General features: G+C 32.9%; 1 protein-coding gene and 1 long non-coding RNA gene across 2 annotated transcripts in view; one reads left to right on the top strand and one right to left on the bottom strand.

Moving 5' to 3' along the window:
* Positions 1-21,883, top strand: part of LOC127718345 (uncharacterized) — a 162,175-nt gene that overhangs the window by 78,328 nt on the left and 61,964 nt on the right. The window contains exons 35-37 of the mRNA XM_052224342.1: positions 1,233-1,393; positions 2,947-3,149; positions 4,802-4,973. Coding sequence (XP_052080302.1) covers positions 1,233-1,393; positions 2,947-3,149; positions 4,802-4,973 — 536 coding nt within the window. The remainder of the gene's footprint in view (positions 1-1,232; positions 1,394-2,946; positions 3,150-4,801; positions 4,974-21,883) is intronic.
* LOC127718346 (uncharacterized) lies at positions 12,190-13,573 on the bottom strand. The gene is made up of 2 exons (XR_007989750.1): positions 13,423-13,573; positions 12,190-12,296 (listed from the first exon to the last, which is right to left on the bottom strand). It is a non-coding gene; the product is annotated as an uncharacterized LOC127718346 (long non-coding RNA).

Here is a 21,883-nt window from a genome sequence, read left to right as displayed (position 1 = left end):
TGAAATATAAGCTTTGATGAGCTCTATAACCGACTATCATATAAAAACCGCAATGAATGAACCTTACACAATAAGAGATGAACGTTTGACAAATGCACGTTATCTGATGTACACAGTTATACACGATAGACGAACACACGATACACGGTTATGAATGAATGATTGATGAACGCACAATACACGGTTAAGAATGAATGATTGATGAGCGCACGATACACGATTAAGAATAAACGATGCACGCACGTTACACGGAAAATACACGGAACTATGAATGATGAACACACAATTGTTACACGCACGATACACGATGAACGCACAGAATAATGTTCAGTTTGAATTTTAGAAGGTCTGTATGCTCATGTCATATCATAGGCTTATGTAACCGCTTATGCTCATATCATATATGCTAATGTCACATATTTTGCTCATGCCACAGCATATGCTCATAACTTCAGCATAAAAGGTAACATGAGCATGCAATATGACATTTCAACAACTTGCACAGTTTTTTTTTCAGAATTTGTCTATGCAAATTTTATATTAATAATATGAGCAAAAACAGACATGCAGTATATTCAAATCTTTCTTGATGTCTTTCTTGTATTGTTTGGTTGCTATCTCATAAAAAAAGAATTAACATCTTTGTTTTAAATACGTTTCTAACCATTGATTTTTTTAAATGTTTTTTCATAAATCCCAACATTTCCACCATTGATGAGCTGTATTCAAACAGTGAATGCTTGTAAGAAAAAAATACAGCCTCCATGCAGACAATATATAATTTGACCACAGAGGGTCTCAGCATACAAATATGGGTACAGACGTTCGGCTGGGGTTTAAAAAAACACGCCCCATTCATATATTGATTTTTGTGAAAACACCTACCCATACATATATTTCATATGAAAATCTTAACCCATTTATATATTTCCTTCCTATCAGACCTACAACATGTGATATCTTATTTAGATGTTGACCACATGAAGTTATTCAAATTATTAGATAAAAAGATTGGTACACAGTTTTACAGACATCTCAACAGAAAATGAATATTTATGACCCATTGTTATATTTCCTCGAAGAAATTACACCCTATTGATATATTTGACATTCTAAAAAGGTGACCCCCCCAGTGGCACATCTATGTATACCTTTATATAGCAATAGACCCCCCCCCCCCCCCTCCTCATCTCTGTGAATTTGTACAATAATCCTGATTATTCATCTTTCAGTAAAGGCTAAGAAGTTTGATTTGCACAGACTAGATTTAGATATGGGGACTCCAGACAGGATGCGGAGGTCATTAGGTACTAAGAGTAGAGAGAGGACTAAATCATCATTTAGACTTACCAATATGGTTGTAGATGAACAATCAACAAATGTCACTTTTAAGGTACAGTATATTTAGTGGACCAATTCAATCATTTTGGTGTATTATGTGAGTGTCACTGTCTATAAGCAGTGAATTTTTATATGGCAGTGTCACTGTGTATAAACAGAGAATCTTTTTATGGCAGTGTCTAAAATGTGACAAAAATTTTCAACTTGGCTATCATGTGTAAAATAATACAAGTGTTCGGTAAACAGGAAGTTGTTGAGTGATGAATCTGAAAACGCATCACACGGTGTAACTTACTTAGGGATCATAGATTTATTCTTACGAGGAAGCTCCGAGCATGCTGCAAGCATGCTCAGAGTTTTTTAAGTAGTCTCTATTCAGCAGTTTATGTGACTATAATTATCATGATCAGTTAAGATGTCAATCAAATCTATAGCACTTCTATAAAAAGGAAAGTAAAGCATTATAGAGGAAGCTCAATTAACACCTGTGTAAACATCTGGTCTATTCAAATACAACTTGCATGATTTTACAAAACTATTGAATAGATAAGAAATTCTTCAATAGTACTGTGTAATGCTTGGAGAACAATATTTCAAGGTAAGAAATATTTCGGCGGGGGTATCATCAGTGAGCAGTAGCTCACAGATTTACTTGTTATGGCAGTGTCATTATATATAAAGAGTGAATCTTTTCTGGCAGTGTCATTATATATAAACAGTGAATCTTTTCTGGCAGTGTCTTTTTGGAAAAAATTCACTAGTGTAAAAATTCCATGACAACTTTTGGCTACAGTTTTATTTCTGACTGCATAAACACACTACTGGAAGGAATAAATGCACTAGGACATTTCCTGTTCTGAAAATTCTGAATAGTGGAATTTTAAATAATGTACGCTTAAAACTGTTTTTGACAGTTTGTTTGATCTCAACATCATTTACAATTAAAGGAATCTGAGGCAATTTAAAGTGATGGAAGTATTATTTCTGAATTGGTGTATTGCATCAGTTTCTTGTCAATTGTTTGTTTTCTATTAGGAGCAAGTCTGAGTTGCTGACCTTATTAATTGTAGGTTTTTCATGGATTTGGTTGGTAAAGTTGAACCACAGATTTAACGGTTCAACAAAGTACAAATGTTATATCCTTTGTTTTTCTATTGTATGCAGACTTTGGCAAAACCACAAAATCAAATATCAAGAAAAGTACATTTTTTCTCCATCCACAGAAATTGGTATCCACGAAAATAATTGGATCCACAGTAGGAGCAATTCTGAGGTGCTGACCTTATTCAGTTATTGATTGTATGATGGACCTTAGCAAACAAATGCTATCAAGAAATATGAAAATTTTCCATTGTCATCTCCATAGTTTACCAAAATGTTATTTTATTTCTTATGCAATTATCACAAATATGCAATGGCTGAAATCTTTTAAATTGAGAAATGAATTCTGATTTTGCAAGATTCAGTTTATGTAAATGCAATTGACCAAGCACATTTTGTCTGAAGCCTGAAAGTAATTCTTGCTTAAAGAAAAAATTCTGCCAAAGGAACTCCTGCTTCCTAATGGATTTTGAGAATCTCCAGTTCAATTATATATTATTACAGGATGACAGTAAGTCAGGTCACAGGAAAGGCATGTTACCAGCTGTCGATATGGATGTAATCCGTCAATTGATGGATGACTTTTTCCCTGATTTACGTGGCACAGCCTCATTTGATTCCATCCTGCAGAATCTAATCAGAATGTTGGATACAGAAGACGAGGAACTCCATAGAAGAATCTGTGATTATGTCATTTCTATACATAGGTATGTGTAATATTGAATCTTTCCCAGTAGTATACTTTTCATTTGGAGTAAATTCATAAGTGTATAAATTCATTGACAAATTTTCCCTAGGGTTTTGTTTCTGATGGAACAAACTTGTGAAGAAAGTAGAATGAGATGTGGATTAGTTTTAAAGTTAATTCTGTGAATATGCTAGCAATGTATTCTTCTGTAGAGTATGACTTTTGCTTATTGTTGAAGGCAGTTGTCTTTGACTTTTAATCTTTCATCTTTGTCTAATTGGCAATCATATCACATCTCCTGATTAATATATGTTCAGTCATGTTTGCAAATATTCATAAACAGAAAGGATATGATTGATGACAGGAGCAAGTGGTGATCTATAATTGACCTGGACTAAGTTATAATTGGCCAAATATATATATGTGCTTAACTTGTATCAAATCGATCCTCAGAATGTTTTTATCTCAGGAAGCAGTTGATAGTTTGATACCAAATTATATTAACAACAAACACTTCAATCTTGGTTTAAGATCACAGTTTATTGGGGCAAAATAAAGCTACAATAACTGCCTGTTGCAATAAATGGGCCGAAACAATTAGTAATAATTAGGAGAGGTGTTCCTGGCATTTTAAATTGTAGGGCCTGTTAATAATAATTTTGATTTGTCAATTTAGTACTTAATGCCAATTGAACCTAAAAATAGGAAGTTCTAGACAATCGTTATTTCAAATTTGTACATTGCTACAATGTAAAGTACAACTAGACTGAATAAAATTATCATAGATATGAGGATTACATTTTTTTTCCCAGATGCCTGTTTCGTCTACAAAAGACTTGTAAGTGACGCTCAAATCAATAAAGTTAAAATGGCCATATAAAGGATGAAGTTGAAGAGCATTTAGGACCCTTAATTCTGAAAGGTTTTGCGAAATACAGCTAAGATAATCTTTTCCTTGACACATTCATTATATTCTGAAAATTATGTTCCAAATGTATGCATATTTATGATAAAAGAAAGAGAAGTAACAGAAAAAAAATACTTTAATATTTATATCTTGATTGGTAATTATATACAGTTTAGCCAATTTCAGATATTTCTGATATTAAATAACATGGAGAAGTTATTTCTGGGTATTACACACATATCCAGAAAATATATTCACTGATAAGTTGGTTAGATAACCTTGCTTGAAATAATTTAACCTATTAATCATAATATTTCAATAATAAAAATATTTTAAAAAGACATGGAATTAGCTGAATATGAGATAAAATTGTGTGAAGTCATGACTGCCACAACTTTCCAAGTGTGTGTGATGTTGCTATTGCCACAATTTTATATCCATATTAAGGCCTGCATTTTGCAAAGTTCACACAACTTGGAATCAGTTGTGAATCCTTAACAAATTGTTCAAATTACAACTGAAAGAAGAAGTGAAATACAGGCTAGGATGAGAACAAATGAAATATATACAGTCGGGTAGTTTTTAAAGTGGATGGTTAGGAAGGATAGGTAGTTTGTTTTTGGCTATTTTTTTGGAAGGCACTTTTAACTGTTTCACTGATGTCCAAATTCCATACAGGGTGAGTAATCAGAAGTGCGAATAGAGGGAAAACTATTACAGTGGAGAAAAAATTTATCGCAGAATATTTATTTATTGCATTACAGGGATATAGGTATACAGGATCATTACCTAGACAGAATTATCAGTAAATTGTCTGTACAGCTAGGAGGAGATAACTCTTCATTTAAAATGGATGCATTGCGAACCTTGAAGGTGATAGGTGTTGACAGACAGGATGTTCTAGCTATTGTACTGCCAAGACTTATAGACTCTCAGGTAAATGTAGAAATTTACTTACATCATAAACAGTGAAACCTGTTTTAACTGAAATCTTGCTCTAAGACGTAAACTGACTGTTCTTTAATGATTTTACTTGTTTATACTTGCCCAAAGCTGTCTGGATCATTTTCATTGTAAATTAAAATACAAAAATTTTGAAAAATATTTGTAGTGATTTAGTTCTGAATTATAGTTGATAACGATTCTATTTTGGTGCATGGTCATAAATTATATGAATTAAAATTTAGTCGACTCTCGTTGTCTCGAAGTCATCCGGACCAGAGAAATATTTCGAGATACCCATAGTTAGACTCCAGCAAATGAAGTTTGACAGACCTAGGGACATAACTCTTGCTTAGATTGGTAAGGCTTTAATAAAGCCAGATTTATATGGTTAGGGAATCAATATTCTGGTTTGAGATCCATGTATCTGTATGTGCTGGTCTTTTATTATTATGATAAAATTATGTTTTTTTGTCTCTTAGCTGAAAGAATAATTTCCAATTGATCCTAGGGGGATTTTCAGTTGACAACATTGTTCATTCAAGTATGCAACAGATTTGAGAAAATTGATATTTCTTTTCATTTTCTTTTATTTTGAACTTTTTCCGCAGGAAAATACAATTGATTAAAGATGCTGATTGAGTAGTTTGGAGTTGTTCACTTTATGCACAACCACGCCCATTATTTTTTAATTACGATTAATTAACTTACAGACATTTTAAATAATTTTTCATGATTATAACAATGTATCACTAATTATGTGTTATGGTGATCAACGAAAATCTTAGGTAAACACTTGTTAGAAAAGAATGTCATCAATCAATACAGTGGTCAACGACAAGATTAATTACAGGTGTATTGTCAGATTAACTCTTCAATCCATTCAAATCCTCGTGGTGATGTTTTGACATGTGGATAAGTTCGAGATAATTAACGCAATTTAGATGCCTTTGTTAACATTGTGACAGTAAATTTGGTTGGAGTCGTCCAAAATTTTCAACTCATCGGGAGTCGAAATTCATACCAATAGTTCGGGACCACAGGAAAATTTCGACTCATCTGAAATCTCAAGTCGCCCGAGTTTGAGACAACGAGAGTTAACTGTATTTGTATTGATACATTTTTAGCTCACCTGGCCCGAAGGGCCAAGTGAGCTTTTCTCATCACTTGGCGTCAGTCGTCCGTCGTCGTTAGCTTTTACAAAAATCTTCTCCTCTGAAACCACTGGGCCAAATTTAACCAAACTTGGCCACAATCATCATTGGGGTAGTTAGTTCAAAAAAATGTGTCCAATGACCCCGCCAACCAACCAAGATGGCCACCATGGCTAAAAATATAACATAGGCTTAAAATGTAGATTTTGGCTTATATCTCTGAAACCAAAGCATTTAGAGTAAATCTGACAAGGGGCTAAAACTGATGATCAGGTCAAGATTTATCTACCCTGAAATTTTCAGACAAATCTGACACCCCGTTGTTGGGTTGCTGCCCCTGAATTGGTAATTTTAAGGAAATTTTGCAGTTTTTATACGACCGCAAAAAAATTTTGTGGTCGTATATTGGTATGACGTTGGCGTCGTCGTCGTCGTCGTCGTCGTCCGGCGTCGTCGTCGTCGTCCGGCGTCGTCGTCCGAATACACATTGGTTTTCGCACTCTAACTTTAGTTTAAGTGAATGGATCTTTTTGAAATTTGACCATAAGGTTAAATACCACAAAAGGAAGGTTGGGATTGATTTTGGGGGTTATGGTACCAACAGTTAAGGAATTAGGGGCCAAAAAGGGGCCAAAAATAAGCATTTTCTAGTTTCCAGACAATAACTGTTGAACGGTGTATGGATCTCTCTGAAATTATACTACAAGTTTCCATACCACAAAGGGATGGTTAGGATTTGCTTTGGGGGGTTATGGCTCAAACCGTTTAGGAATTAGGGGCAAAAAAGGGGGAAAAACAAGGTTGTCCTGGTTAATGGACAAATACTTTAGTACAAAACATAATTTAAAGCAGTGTAAGGGAGATAAATCAAATACATCATTGAAATTATCTCCCTTACACTGCTTTTAAATTATGTATAAAGTAATGGTTAATGAACAATAAAGATAATTTAAAACAGTGTAAGGGAGGTAATCAAAATACAACGTTTTGGTTACTTCCCTTACACTGCTTTTAAATTATGTTTAAAGAAATGCATATTTATAAAGGAAGACCAGTAAAAATATCTGCAAATGTTGCATCTTTTTTTTTACAAAAAAATCCATATGAAAGATTTGACACTATATTTTTATACGACCGCAAAAAAATTTTTGTGGTCGTATATTGGTATGACGTTGGCGTCGTCGTCGTCCGTCGTCGTCGTCGTCGTCGTCCGGCGTCGTCCGAAGACACATTGGTTTTCGCACTCTAACTTTAGTTTAAGTGAATGGATCTTTATGAAATTTTACCACAAGGTTCAATACCACAAAAGGAAGGTTGGGATTGATTTTGGGGGTTATGGTAATAACAGTAAAGGAATTAGGGGCCAAAAAGGGGCCAAAAATAAGCATTTTTGTAACTTCCAGACATAACTTGTGTGTTAGTGTATGGATCTCTCTGACATTGTACCACAAGGTTCCATATCACTAAAGGAATGCTGGGATTGATTTTGGGGGTAATTGCCTCCAAATTTTAGGAATTAGGGGCCAAAAAAGGGGCAAAAAACAAGCATTTTTCTAGTTTCATGACAATAACTTGTGTGTAAGTGTATGGATCTTTCTGAAATTGTACTACAAGGTTCCATATCACAAAGGGAAAGCTGGGTTTGAGTTTGGGGGTAATTGCTCTAAACGTTTAGGAATTTGGGGCCAAAAAGGGGCCAAAAAACACATTTTTTTCTAGTTTCCAGACAATAACTTGTGTTCAAGTGTATGGATCTCTCTGAAATTGTACTGCAAGGTACCATACCACAAAGGGAAGGCTGGGATTGAGTTTGGGGGTGATGAATCATAATGGGGGTTCAAAAAATTTTGGGGGGGGATTTATTTTTTTTTCCTTTTTTTTCTTTTTTTCCTTTTTTGTTTCTTTTAAAATTTTCCATTTTAAGTTGGTTATTTCTGATTTATATTTAAAATCAAATAATAATGATATGGTAGGAGATACACACCAAACAGGATGTGTAAATTATTATATAATAAGTATTGTGCAATAGCAAGAAATTTTCAATTGCACAGTATTGCACAATAGCAAGAAATCTTCAATTGCACAGTATTGCGCAATAGCAAGAAATCTTCAATTGCACAGTATTGCGCAATAGCAAGAAATATCCAATAGCACAATATTGCGCAATAGCAAGAAATTGTCAATTGTACAGTATTGCGCAATAGCAAGAAATATTTAACATGTTTAATAGCACAGGATTGTGCAAAAGAAGATACTTCCTATAAATTGCTTATTTCTTGACCAATTTCAATGGGGTTTTATTCTTGATTTCATGGGGTTCTTTGATATGCTGAATCTAACCGTTTATTTAGTTTTTGGATTTTGGGCCCCGTTTTTAAATTGGTCCACATTGAGGTCCAAAGGGTCCAAAATTAAACTTTGTTTGATTTCATCAAAAATTGAATTATTGGGGTTCTTTGATATGCCGAATCTAACTGTGTATTTAGATTCTTAAATTTTGGTTCCGTTTTCAAATTGGTCTACATTAAGGTCCAAAGGGTCCAAAATTAAACTTAGTTTGATTTTAACAAAAATTGAATTCTTAGGGTTCTTTGATATGCTGAATCTAAACATGTATTTAGATTTTTGATTATGGGCCCAGTTTTCAAGTTGGTCCAAATCGGGGTCCAAAATTAAACTTTGTTTGATTTCAACAAAAATTGAATATATGGGGTTCTTTGATATGCTGAATCTAACCATGTATTTTGATTTTTGGGCCCCGTTATCAACTTTGTCCACATTGAGGTCAAAAGGGTCCAAAATTAAACTTTGTTTGATTTCATCAAAAATTGAATTATTGGGGTTCTTTGATATGCCGAATCTAACCGTGTATTTAGATTCTTAATTTTTGGTTCCGTTTTCAAATTGGTCTACATTAAGGTCCAAAGGGTCTAAAATTAAACTTAGTTTGATTTTAACAAAAATTGAATTCTTAGGGTTCTTTGATATGCTGAATCTAAACATGTATTTAGATTTTTGATTATGGGCCCAGTTTTCAAGTTGGTCCAAATCGGGGTCCAAAATTAAACTTTGTTTGATTTCAACAAAAATTGAATATATGGGGTTCTTTGATATGCTGAATCTAACCATGTATTTAGATTTTTGATTTTTGGGCCCAGTTATCAACTTTGTCCACATTGAGGTCAAAAGGGTCCAAAATTAAACTTTGTTTGATTTCATCAAAAATTGAATTCTTGGGGTTCTTTGATATGCTGAATCTAACCATGTATTTAGATTTTGGATATTGGACCATAATAGGTGAATGTCCAATTTAAAATTTTTAAGTTCTTAGACCACATTCAATCTGTGTTAGAAACCTATGCTGTGTCAAATATTTAATCACAATCCAAATCCAAAGCTGTATCAAGCTTGAATGTTGTGTCCATACTTCCCCCAACTGTTCAGGGTTCGACCTCTGCGGTCGTATCAAGCTGCGCCCTGCGGAGCATTTTATTGGTTATTATCTTGAATATTATTATAGATAGAGATGAACTGTAAACAGCAATAATGTTCAGCAAAGTAAGATCTACAAATAAGTTTTTCATGACCAAAATTGTCAGTCGTCCCCTTTAGGAGTTATTGCCCTTTATAGTAAATTTTTATCAATCTTTCGTAAATTTTTGGCATCTTTTACAAAAATATTCTTCTCTGAAACTACTGAGACAAATTTAACCATAATTGGCCATAATCATTATTAGGGTATCTAGTTTAAAATATTTGTCCGATGACCCCGCCTTCCAACCATCATGGCCGACATGGTTAAAAATAGAACATAGGGGTAAAATGCAGTTTTTGGTTTATATCTCTGAAACTAAAGCATTTAGAGCAAATCTGACAGGTGGCAAAAATGTTTATCAGATTAAGATTTATCTGCCCTGATATTTTCAGACGAATCCGACAACCCATTGTTGGGTTGCTGCCCCTGAGTTAGTAATTTTACCGAAATTTTGCAGTTTTTAGCTCACCGATGCCCAAAGGGCCCCATGTGAGCTTATGCCATCACTTGGCGTCCGTCTTCGTCCGTCGTCTGTCGTCGTCGTCGTAAACTATTTCAAAATTCTTCTCCTCTGAAACTACTGGGCCAAATACCTTCAAACTTTAACTTAATGTTCCTTAGGGTATCTTGTTTATAAATTGTATCCGAAGTTTTGATTTATCGACAAACATGGCCGCCATGGCTAAAAATAGAACATAGGGGTCAAATGCAGTTTTTGGCTTATATCTCAAAAACTAAATCTTTTAGAGCAAATGTGACACAGGTAAAATTGTTTAATTGGTCAAGATCTATCGGCCCTGAAATTTTCAGACGAATCGAACAACCCATTGTTGGGTTGCTGCCACTGAATTGGTAGTTTTAACAAAATTTTGCAGTTTTTTGTTATTATTTTGAATATTATTATAGATATGGGTAAAGCCATAAAGGTGGTCTGGAAAGTGTGACATTAGGATATAAAATTGAAGTTTTTGATATCTCTATCAATTCACATTATTTTGTTAGCAACCATCTGTATCTTACTACCTCTTTTTATTTGAAATCCATGGTCTCGCTATGTTTTTGTAAAATTGACCTTCCTTGTATATTTTGTGTAAGTTATATTGACAATAGTGCAATCTTTTGTTTTAAATAGTTTCTTATGGGATTAATGAAATGTATCAATACTTAGCTGCACATAATATCTTTCAACATCATTATATCATAGACCAATTCACAGAGATATCCCTGATGTTCTGAAATGTCAGTGCTCTGAGCAAGATCAGTATGTTATAGATGTCCAAAATAAAGTTTTCTTCTAGTAACTTGTGAAAAACATTTTTTGAACAGCAATTATATTTGTAAACATAATTATTATATTTCAAATGAAATATTTTATGTAGTTGTTGTAAACCCAGATCTTCGTTGACATAATTAAATCCAAATTCAATGTATGTTATTTTGACAATAACCCTTTTTGATAGTTTTTCTGCCTTAATTTTAAAACAGGCCACTCAAAAAACAGGGGGGCAACACTAGCTGATTTTTTAAGTAGGGGAAAACGTATCCAATACAGCTTAATCTTCTAAATGAAGAAGATGACTATAAATCTTGTATACCATATCTTACATGTAGGTTATATTGACGAATAGTGTTTAAATTTAACCTTTTTCAAAATCATTTTTATTAAAGATTTTTTTTCTACTATTGTCTAGGTAACTGATGGTTATTTTTCATTTTACCAAATTATGATTGAATGTTTATATTGCTCACAACACTACCGTCTTTTGGTTGTTATATTGACACAATGTCAAGTAACTTACTGAAATAAAACAGGAAATCTGGTGTAACATCTGAACACAAAGCGTTTGATCCATTATGTTTATTTTGATATAAACTTAATTCTTGAATGCATGCAGGGGTTCATGTTCATTATTGTTCAGCTAATAATGAAGTCACAAGCTCATAACCAAAACTATCAGAGATCTATCAGATCAAAGTGACAACTATAGAATGCAAGAAAAATAAAGGTGCACTAATTCACAAATCCAAAAGGGAGAGGAGAAATCAAGATAAATAACAAGAAAAGAACAAACCTTAAATAACAACTCAAACCCAATAAATAAGCTTTATTTTAGAGTCGGCAAGGTATACAAACAGAGACAACATAAGCTCTAATGAGCTTTTAACCGACATACTTTTAACCCAATAAAACTATCCGGTGCACTGCAAGAGTTAGCCTAGCCTGATGGTAAACAGACACTTAATGAGTTACTCACAGTTTTTAGGGGAACATATTGTTTACTGTTGGTATTTAGGAGTATTGTTAATTAGGCTCACTTGAACTGACTTTGTACTTTGGTCAAAGGTTGCTCATTTAATATGTACAGTTATGATACTCTTGGCTATGTCAGATGGTGACTTTATTGATCAACTGTTTTCAACAATTTTTTTTCAAGAGCTTATTAAATCAACACTTTTGAAAGTAAAGTATGAAACACATTAACATGATTAATGTATGACAATACTAATAATTAAACCACTATTCAAGAATCAAACCATAAATCATTTATTTAAACAAATCAAAAACATTTTAAAGTTCATTCTGCTATCTATTTCACTGTTCATACTCAGTTGATTTATCTCAAAGATCTGAAAAGCAAATAAATAAAGTTGAAATAGTTTTATACATGATTTTAAATTGAAATGAATGAAAATGTGAGTCAAGGCTCCATGTTGAAGGCCATAACGTGACCTTATAGGCTATTATTGGTTTTTTTGACTTCTTTAGGTCTTAGGTGGAGAGTTGTTTCTTTGGCAATAATACCACATCTTCTTATGTTTATGATGTTGTATGTTATCCATGTTGAAAACAGCATTGGAAATAAGTACCACTTCACATTGATTTGCATTGTGTCTACATTCATGTTTTTATTGTCAAATTCAAGGGTATGGGGAGGTTGAGTGCTTAAAAACAAACTTGTTGCACCGTCTCAAGACAGAAACTTGCATGTTATAGTCTTGTGACAATTTTCTGTTTTCTTGTTTATTGTTGATGTTCTTTTGATAAAAGGCTGTATTTACATCTATAAAATTAATGTGTCAACTAACTCTCTTTTGGACCATGGTTATATTGACTTGAATCCTTTAGTTGTCAACTTATGCTCTATTTCAAAGAAGCAGGAAATATGCTTACAATTTCATTAAAAGGCTTAATTTTTTTATTGTACAAGAGATTTGTAGGCTAAAAGCCAAAGTCAACATATTTCAGTAGTAATAGTAGCTTTAGGACTACTGAGGGAGTAGGAGTTATATTGACCCTTACATTAAGGTGTCAACTAACTCTCTTAATGACCCTGGTTATATTGACTATGCATATAATTGTCAACTAACACCCTGTGAAAAAGCACTGAAAATTACTTCACCCTTTTTAAATGTATATTAACTTTCCCCCTTTATTATCTGTAAGTTGACATAGAAGTTAAATGAAAAGAATGGTGCAGTATATCTCTACAAAGATCATCTACATCCAAGGTGTTATATTGACTGGGTTGACAAAATTGGTCAAGTAACGGTCATATCGATGTTACCGTAAAAAGTGAACGAATGGTTTGACTTGGGTGCTTGAATGCGTTATATTCGTTAGTTCTTATCATTCTAAGCATATTATTTTGGCAAAAATTATATAAAACAGTGTCAATTTGACAGAATGGTTTGGTCGTTATACTTTGTTTGACGCCCTGGTCGTTATTAGTTTGACATTTTGCTAAAAACTTACCATCGAGTTCTTCTTCCATTTTCATCCATGAATGATAGTGATGTTTACATTTAGTTTCGTATATATAGCAATTTTGAAATGAAACAAAGTATTTTTTTCTCCCTGGATAAACTCTTTCCGTTAATAATAAGGAATAAACATTTACGTACGTTATACGGTATTTTGACATTACAAACTTGCCATTCTATGCTTCCTATAAAACGGAATACGAAACCAAAATTAGAACTATTTGAAACAGCCGAGATACGACGGCGCATGAATATGACAGGAACCAATCAAATGTTCCGCAGATGACGATATCGCGGAAAACCCCGTGCGTTATTTTTACCATAGTAGTCTATTGTCAATATAACATTACTAACCCTGTCGAAATAATCGTTTCTTTGATTAATTTTACTGCATTTCACGCAAAACTTTGACGGATTTATAGTGCAACAACACTTTTCTGACGATTTAACTTACTTTCCGTTTTTCTTTTGCCCATAAAAACAACCAGGTATATTTTTTGTTAGAAGGGGGTTTCCATGTCACGCTTGGGACACAGGAACGTACAGATCTACGTTTGACAAACTTCAATAACAAGACACATTGAATTAGCGGATATTTGATATTTATCAAATCTTCTACTTCATCATGTCACTGATGCTCAATAACAAGTTGTAATCAAATAACATATATTAAATATTTTAAAATTGGGATTTAAGCTTCAGATGGTTATTTGACCAATTTGGAGCACCTTTTTGGCTTTACCCATATATATAAACTGTAAGCAGCAATAATGTTCAGCATAGTAAGATCTACAAAAAAGTTAATATGACCATAATTGTCAATTGACCCCTTAAGGAGTTATTGCTCTTTAAAGACAATTTTACACAATTTGTTCATCAAGTTTGCTAACATATAAAAATCTTCTCCTCTGAAATACAGGTGAGCAATTCAGGCTCTTGAGAGCCTCTTGTTTGTTATTATCTTAGATATCATTATAATATCTAATATCTAATACTATTAATTATGATTTTAACCTTATTTTATATGATTTCCAAAGCATCAGTAAATACAGGTGAGCGACACAGGCTTTTGAGAGCCACTAGTTCTAATTATATGGTACACGGTTGATTTAAAAGAAATGTACAATAAAGATAAGCTATATTTTTATTCCTATAGCGGTGGCAGCTGTTACTGTAAAATGAAAATAAAACAATGGGATATTTCTACCATTGATGATTAAAAATTATAGGGAGAAAATATGTGTAACAGCACTGCTTTTTGAAACTTTTGACCGAGTTTGAACATGCAGACATGATTAAGAACTTTTTGATATGCGAGCTTGAAAATCATAAAAAAATGTCTTTAAATTTTTTTTCAAGTTTGTCATAGCAAGTTAAGGGAACACTCACATATTGCCACACATACCTCTCATATTAACATATTTGTCTTTAACATGAAATATCTGCAGTGAATAGTGTACCCCGCCCACTTTTTGTGCCTTTGCCAGAGCACCCAATTTGTAACTGACCTGATTGATTTATATTCAGACATAGAGGTTTCTCAATACCATGACTTTCATTCAGACTAGTGACTAGACAACCTTCCATAGATAACATGTGAATAGTACTGTTCCCCCTGTCTGACACTAATATTAAACCTTTTGAAGTTGAAATAAGATCATAGGGATTGAAAACAAATGAGTTTATGTTGGGATGACCTTTATAGACCCATTTTAGATTCCCATCATTTCCAAGGACAACTATCCTGCCTTCCCATTTATCATTGATAAAATCTATTACACAGATGTCTTCATTTATGTTTGTTGTGATTACATCTGGTAAGGTGAATAATCTGTGATTGTTTGTGTCATACTCATATGTTCTCATATGTCTACAGGTATAGTCATACACAAATATTCCTCTTCTACTTTTCTCTTGTAGTGTAAAAGTTTGTCCATTATTCTTAAATCCTATTAGTATGTTTTGGTTAGTTGCATGAATTCCTCTGGCATCTAGTGGTGAGATGGATGTAAATGTTTCTATCTTACTGTCAGGTTTGAAAGTTGATAGGCATTTAATTTCTGAGGATGCAATTACTGTGAAAAGTAATTTATTATCCTGTGTTTTTGTCATGTCAATAATATTTACTTCGTTATCTTTTGCTATACTTGTAGTGATACTTTTCAAATCTTGGAGTTCAAAAGATTTAATTGTTGAGTTCCCTGCAAAACAGCAGATATTAGTATTATTTTCAAAAGTTTGAATCCTGTAGATGCTGTCTTTTGTATCTGATGTAAATAATCCAGTGATTCTGCACTCTGGAGCAGTTAATATAGAACCGAAGACTTCTTTTGTATCATCAAGAATTCTTGTTTCTGAAAACAATATTTTTTGTTCTGATATTGTGTTCGCTGGTCTTGTAGGCAAATCATTGTCCAGTTTACCAGAAGCTGTAAAAATAGCTGTTGCATTGAGGGATTGGAAGGTCTCTCCAATTTTATCTTTGTTTTTTGTAAGGGCATCACTTATTTCAACAATATCCTTCAACTGTCTGGACATTTCTTCTTCTCTTGGCTGCCACAACTTGTCTAATTCTGTGATAAGATTCTCTCTTTGTTTACTGATATTTTCTTTAAGTGCACTTTCCTTTTTCAGGATTCTTTGTTTTATTTCATTGTATTGGTTGTTTTCGACGGATTTAATCTGTGTCAGTTCTTTTACAAGATCTGTATAGAATGGCAACTCCTCACAAAGTTTACTATCCAACTCCTGCAGTTCTTTTACCTTCGTATGATACACTTCAGTGATTTTTGCCAGATTATGAGTTTGGTGGGATTGTAGTAGACAGACTGCACAAAGCAACAGTTTACAATCCTCGCAGTAAATAATGCATTGTTCCGCATTGTGAATTGAACATTGAATATCTTTGAGGTCTAAATGTTGAATAGTTTCACTTGCACTCAAGTTACTGAATTCTTTCAGATCAAGCACCTGGTGAACTACACTTTTCTTTATTTTTGTATGAATTTTAATTTTACATCCCTCACACAGAATTAAATCACAGTTTACACATTTATATTTTGTTTCATTTGAAGTTTCACAGAATTGACAAACCATTAAGTTCTGAGCCATTTTTATAAGGTACAAATTGTTTGCAATCAAATGAATGTCTTTTAGACTTTGTACCTAATCTCTTCCATTTGATGTAATGCAAGGTGAAACAAGTTAAAAAGGTATCTTTTTCTGTTGTATTTCTCTTTTAGTGTAATCTGTGGATAAATTTTCCATATCATTTTAATTGATATCCTTAACAATTATTTATATTATAATATACAAAATGTAGTCTTTAATTGAAAAAGAAAATTATATCAAACAAAATTACCCTTTGGAAAAAGATGGACCAGTCTTTTGAAAAATTTTACTCCCTGGTTCAATAACTGAGAACTTTTTACATGACTGTCATATTTTTAGTTTAGATTTAAAAAAAGATCAGTTATTTAAATCCTTTATTGTAGCTATCCTAATATGTGCTAGAGCATTTTGTCATATAGTTTAAAACTTCTTAAACCTGATACAATTCTTATATTACAGTAAATATTAATAAATATTTAGAAAAAAATAAAATTAAAATATATAGAAAGGATAAAAAAAATCAAAGTTTGGGGGTTATATTCATGATTGTATGAATCAGTCTATGTCAGAACAAACCTTACTCTGACTGTAAAACAAATTGGGGTTTCATTTGACCTGATAAAAAGATACCTAGTTTCTGCCAGCATGCTGAAAAAAATATGGTAGGTAGATAGGAAAAGAATTCTATTTTTATATTAAAATTTTTGACTGATTATTAATTTCAGGACAAACAGTGCTTGTTCAAAAATGGAAAAAGGAACATGTCTGTCATAACAAACTTTTTAGGTCTTTGTCAGACTTAAACAAAACTTTGTACAATTACAGATAATACTCAGTTTCTGCTGAATTAGGCTCTCCCTGAACTTTGAAAATTTGCTACTATTGAGTATGCACAAATGAATGCAACTCCTCCTATATACTTCAGCAAGCACCCATGCAACGTTTTACATTGTAAGATTCTAAGATCAACATATACATAGGGCATCCTATAAAAATAAGAAGATATGGTATGATTGCCAATAAGACAACTCCTAGTCTATTAACAAATTCTTAAATTTATGCCCTTTGCCCATTGAAATACTTTATACTTTTCAATATTTTGTAATGTCTAGTGTTCATAGACTTTATACTTTTCAATATTTTGTAATGTCTAGTGTTCATAGACTTTATACTTTTCAATATTTTGTAATGTCTAGTGTTCATGGAACTTATACTTTTCAATATTTTGTAATGTCTAGTGTTCATGGAACTTATACTTTTCAATATTTTGTAATGTCTAGTGTTCATGGAACTTAGTTAATTATAAGATACTGTAATGAAGTTTGCATAATTTCCATAAGATGTGAGGAACTATATGACCAAATTGGACATTAAAGTATAGCCAAATTCAAAATTTTACCCATATTTTTTACTGCAGGAAACCCCAAAATATAAGTTTTCATCAAAATGGAATGGACTTTATGCCACTAATAGAGCTATGTGTAGAGAAAGAATCAGTAGTTGTGGGGAAAATAGATCAATTCTAATGCAAAATGCAAACACAACTTATCTAAATAAATTTTACTGACAAACATCAAATAATTTTTTCATAATTTTGATAAGTAAATTTTTATTTACTTAAATGATTAAGGGTAATTTATGCTGAACTGTACAAAAATGACCTGGTTTTTGATGATATTAGGGAGCTACCATTTGATTTTTATGGGGGAGGGGGGGCTAGGATGAAAAATTTTGTCCTGCATTTTTTTTTAGTTGTAATCTCTGTCCTGCCTTTTTATTTTTCACTCTATTCGGTCCTGCCTTTTTTTTTTAGTTTATCCTGACTTTTTTTTATCTAAATTGTCATCCTGACTTTTTTTTTTGCCAGTGTCTCATCCTGCCTTTTTTTTTTACTCAAAACTCCTGTCCTGCCTATTTTTTTCAAATTTCATCCTACCCCCCCATAAAAATCAAATGGTAGCTCCCTCAGTCAATAAAAGGTCTTAATAATGTGGATTGATAAAATTTGTGATCAAATGGCTTCACATGTCACTTGAGTGAGTTGTTTTTATTTGACCGCAAAAAAATTTTGTGGTCGTATATTGGTATGACGTTGGTGTCATCTTCGTCCAAAAGACACATTGGTTTTCGCACTCTAACTTTGTTTAAGTGAATGGATCTTTATGAAATTTTACCATAAGGTTCAATACCACAAAAGGAAGGTTGGGATTGATTTTGGGGGTTATGGTACCAACTTGTTAAGGAATTAGGGGCAAAAAAGTGGCCAAAAATAAGCATTTTTGTAACTTCCAGACATAACTTGTGTGTTAGTTCATGAATCTCTCTGACTTTGTACCACAGGGTTCCATATCACAAAGGGAATGCTGGGATTGATTTTGGGAATTTGGGGCCAAAAAGGGGAAAAAACAAGCATTTTTCTAGTTTCATGACAATAACTTGTGTGTAAATGTATAGATCTTTCTGAAATTGTACTACAAGGTTCCATATCACAAAGGAAAAGCTTGAATTGAGTTTGGGGGTAATTGCCCGAAACGTTTAGGAATAAGGGGCCAAAAAGAGGCCAAAAATAAGCATTTTTCTAGTTTCCAGACAATAACTTGTGTTCAAGTGTATGGATCTCTCTGAAATTGTACTGCAAGGTACCATACCACAAAGGGAATGCTGGGATTGATTTTGGGGGTAATTGCCTCAAATTTTAGGAATAGGGGGCCAAAAAAGGGGCAAAAAACAAGCATTTTTCTAGTTTCATGACAATAACTTGTGTGTAAGTGTATGGATCTTTCTGAAATTGTACTACAAGGTTCCATATCACAAAGGGAAAGCTGGAATTGAGTTTGGGGGTAATTGCCCAAAAAGTTTAGGAATAAGGGGCCAAATATAAGCATTTTTCTAGGTTCCAGACAATAACTTGTGTTCAAGTGTATGTATCTCTCTGAAATTGTACTACAAAGTACCATACCACAAAGGTAAGGCTGAGATTGATTTTGGGGGTAATTGCCCTCAAAATTTTAGGAATTAGGGGGCAAAAAACAAGCATTTTTCTAGTTTCATGACAATAACTTTTGTGTAAGTGTATAGATCTTATTGAAATTGTACTACAAGGTTCCATATCACAAAGGGAAAGCTGTTGGTTTGAGTTTGGGGGTAATTGCCCTAAACATTTAGGAATTTAGGGCAAAAAAGGGGCAAAAAAACAAGCATTTTTCTAGTTTCCAGACAATAACTTGTGTTCAAGTGTATGGATCTCTCTGAAATTGTACTGCAAGGTACCATACCATAAAGGGAAGGCTTAGATTGAGTTTGGGGGTGATGAATCATAAGGGGGTTCAAAAAATTTGGGGGGATGGATTTTTTTTCCTTTTTTTCTCTTTAAAATTTTCCATTTTAAATTGGTTATTTCTGATTTATATGTAAAAGCAAATAATAATGATATGGTTTGAATAGGTCAATTAATAATTTATAAGTTCTTAGAACACATTCATTCTGTGTGAGAAACCTATGCTGTGTCAAATATTTAATCACAATCCAAATTCAGTGTGTATCAAGCTTGAATGTTGTGTCCATACTTGCCACAACTGTTCAGGGTTCGACCTCTGCGGTCGTATCAAACAGCGCCCAGCGGAGCATTTTATTACAATTTTATAAAAATAATTCTTTTGAAATGGGAACTTCACAACCGGCTCTCCCGTTTTAAACATAGTATTACTGTTAAAAATGCCTGAAAAAGAAGCTGTTTTTGGAGAACCTACAAAAGTAAGAACAATCTTATTTATTCAGAGCCCTTCAGCTGAGTGTGTAGCAACTAACAATCAATCAACTAAACGTGAAGTATTCAAAAAACTAGTTTAGCTCATTGTTGGGGGCTGTACCGTGTCTAGGTCATTTTGTGTCTGGTGGATAGTTCTCTCATTGACAATCACATCACATGTTTTATTTTTATAATGAATGAATGAACGATTCCAAATATATATATATTTCAAAATGTAACCAGTTATTTTCTTGAGGTACCAAATATTCTATTGGCTAGATTGAAACCCTGTTTGAATTTTAAATCAACCCTGATGATAGTCATTATCAATTATAATATTGCGTAATATTTGATTTGATTTTTTACAAAAGATTAAACATTCATTTGAACCTGTGAACTGTGTGAACTTATAGCAATCACTTGATACATCATTTGGATGTCCTTTTAATATGTTCAGTTGACAACCTTGCCAATGATCCATAGAGTGTGGTATGCTTAGCACATTCCCTGTATTCTTATTCTATCTGTAACCTAGGTTTAATTTCTATTTGGTATCCACCATGTGCATTTTCCTGAGGTACATGTTTGAAACTTTACTCAATTGAATAGCTACTGGAACACTTGTGTTATTTGAATAAAATGCAAATACCAATTTTATCAGCCAATTAAATATTCAGTAGTGTCAATAGGCTAAATAAAGTCAGTTATACCATTTCTACTGGAGCAAATATATGTCATGATAAGAGCTAAGTGGCAATATGTAGATGCCTTTTTCAAATCATATCTTTCAAAGTGTGTATGATTAACATATGTGAAGTGTGTAATCATGAAGTCCATTCTTTCCTACAGGTTGCATGATTTTATCATTTTCACTGTCCACTATGGGAATGGGCACAGAGTGGCAACATTTATGAATGGTCCAGTCATTAGTTTTCTTTCATCATAAGTTTCAGAACATCCCAAAACCCAAACATTTGAAAGCTGATGATGCATAAGACCAAAAGATGTGAAGCGCTATATGACCCAAAGGGACCTTAAAAATACGCAAATCCATCTAAAGTAAACTTTGCTGGAAGGAGTTAGAACCTTAGTTTCTTATGTTCATATCTCGAAATGCACTTCCATACCTTAAAATAAGAGTAACAACAAACAGTTTTAAGTTTTGGCCACAATTTATTGGGATAAAATCAAGCTACAAAAATACGTGTTGCAATAAATGGGCCAAAACAATTGATAATGATTAAGAGAGGAAAAATGTGGTTTTCAAGGTTGACCACAGCATTAATTGTTTAAATAATTCATTTTAATGTATTATTAAATTTTATCTTAATTTCAACAACCTCCCTCCGCAATGGAAAAATTTAGGCAAATTTGCATCTTTTTGATGAACTGTTACAGTCCAGATATTTGTTTACATTGCAACAAGACAATAAAGTACCAAGAAATAAACAATTGCACACCTTGTTTACAAAGATTTTTTGTTTTGAAGCTAATTTGTCATAAACAATGGAAAAATAAAAAAATATTCAATTCTTAATTTAATAAATACAAATTATATTATTGTAGTAAATACACCATTTTGTAAGACGTTTCA

The sequence above is a fragment of the Mytilus californianus genome, unplaced genomic scaffold (assembly GCF_021869535.1).
Source record: "Mytilus californianus isolate M0D057914Y unplaced genomic scaffold, xbMytCali1.0.p SCAF_10, whole genome shotgun sequence".
Lineage (NCBI taxonomy): Eukaryota > Metazoa > Mollusca > Bivalvia > Mytilida > Mytilidae > Mytilus > Mytilus californianus.
The sequence above is the reverse complement of the archived record's forward strand: the minus strand, read 5'-3'. Positions and strand labels throughout refer to the sequence as shown.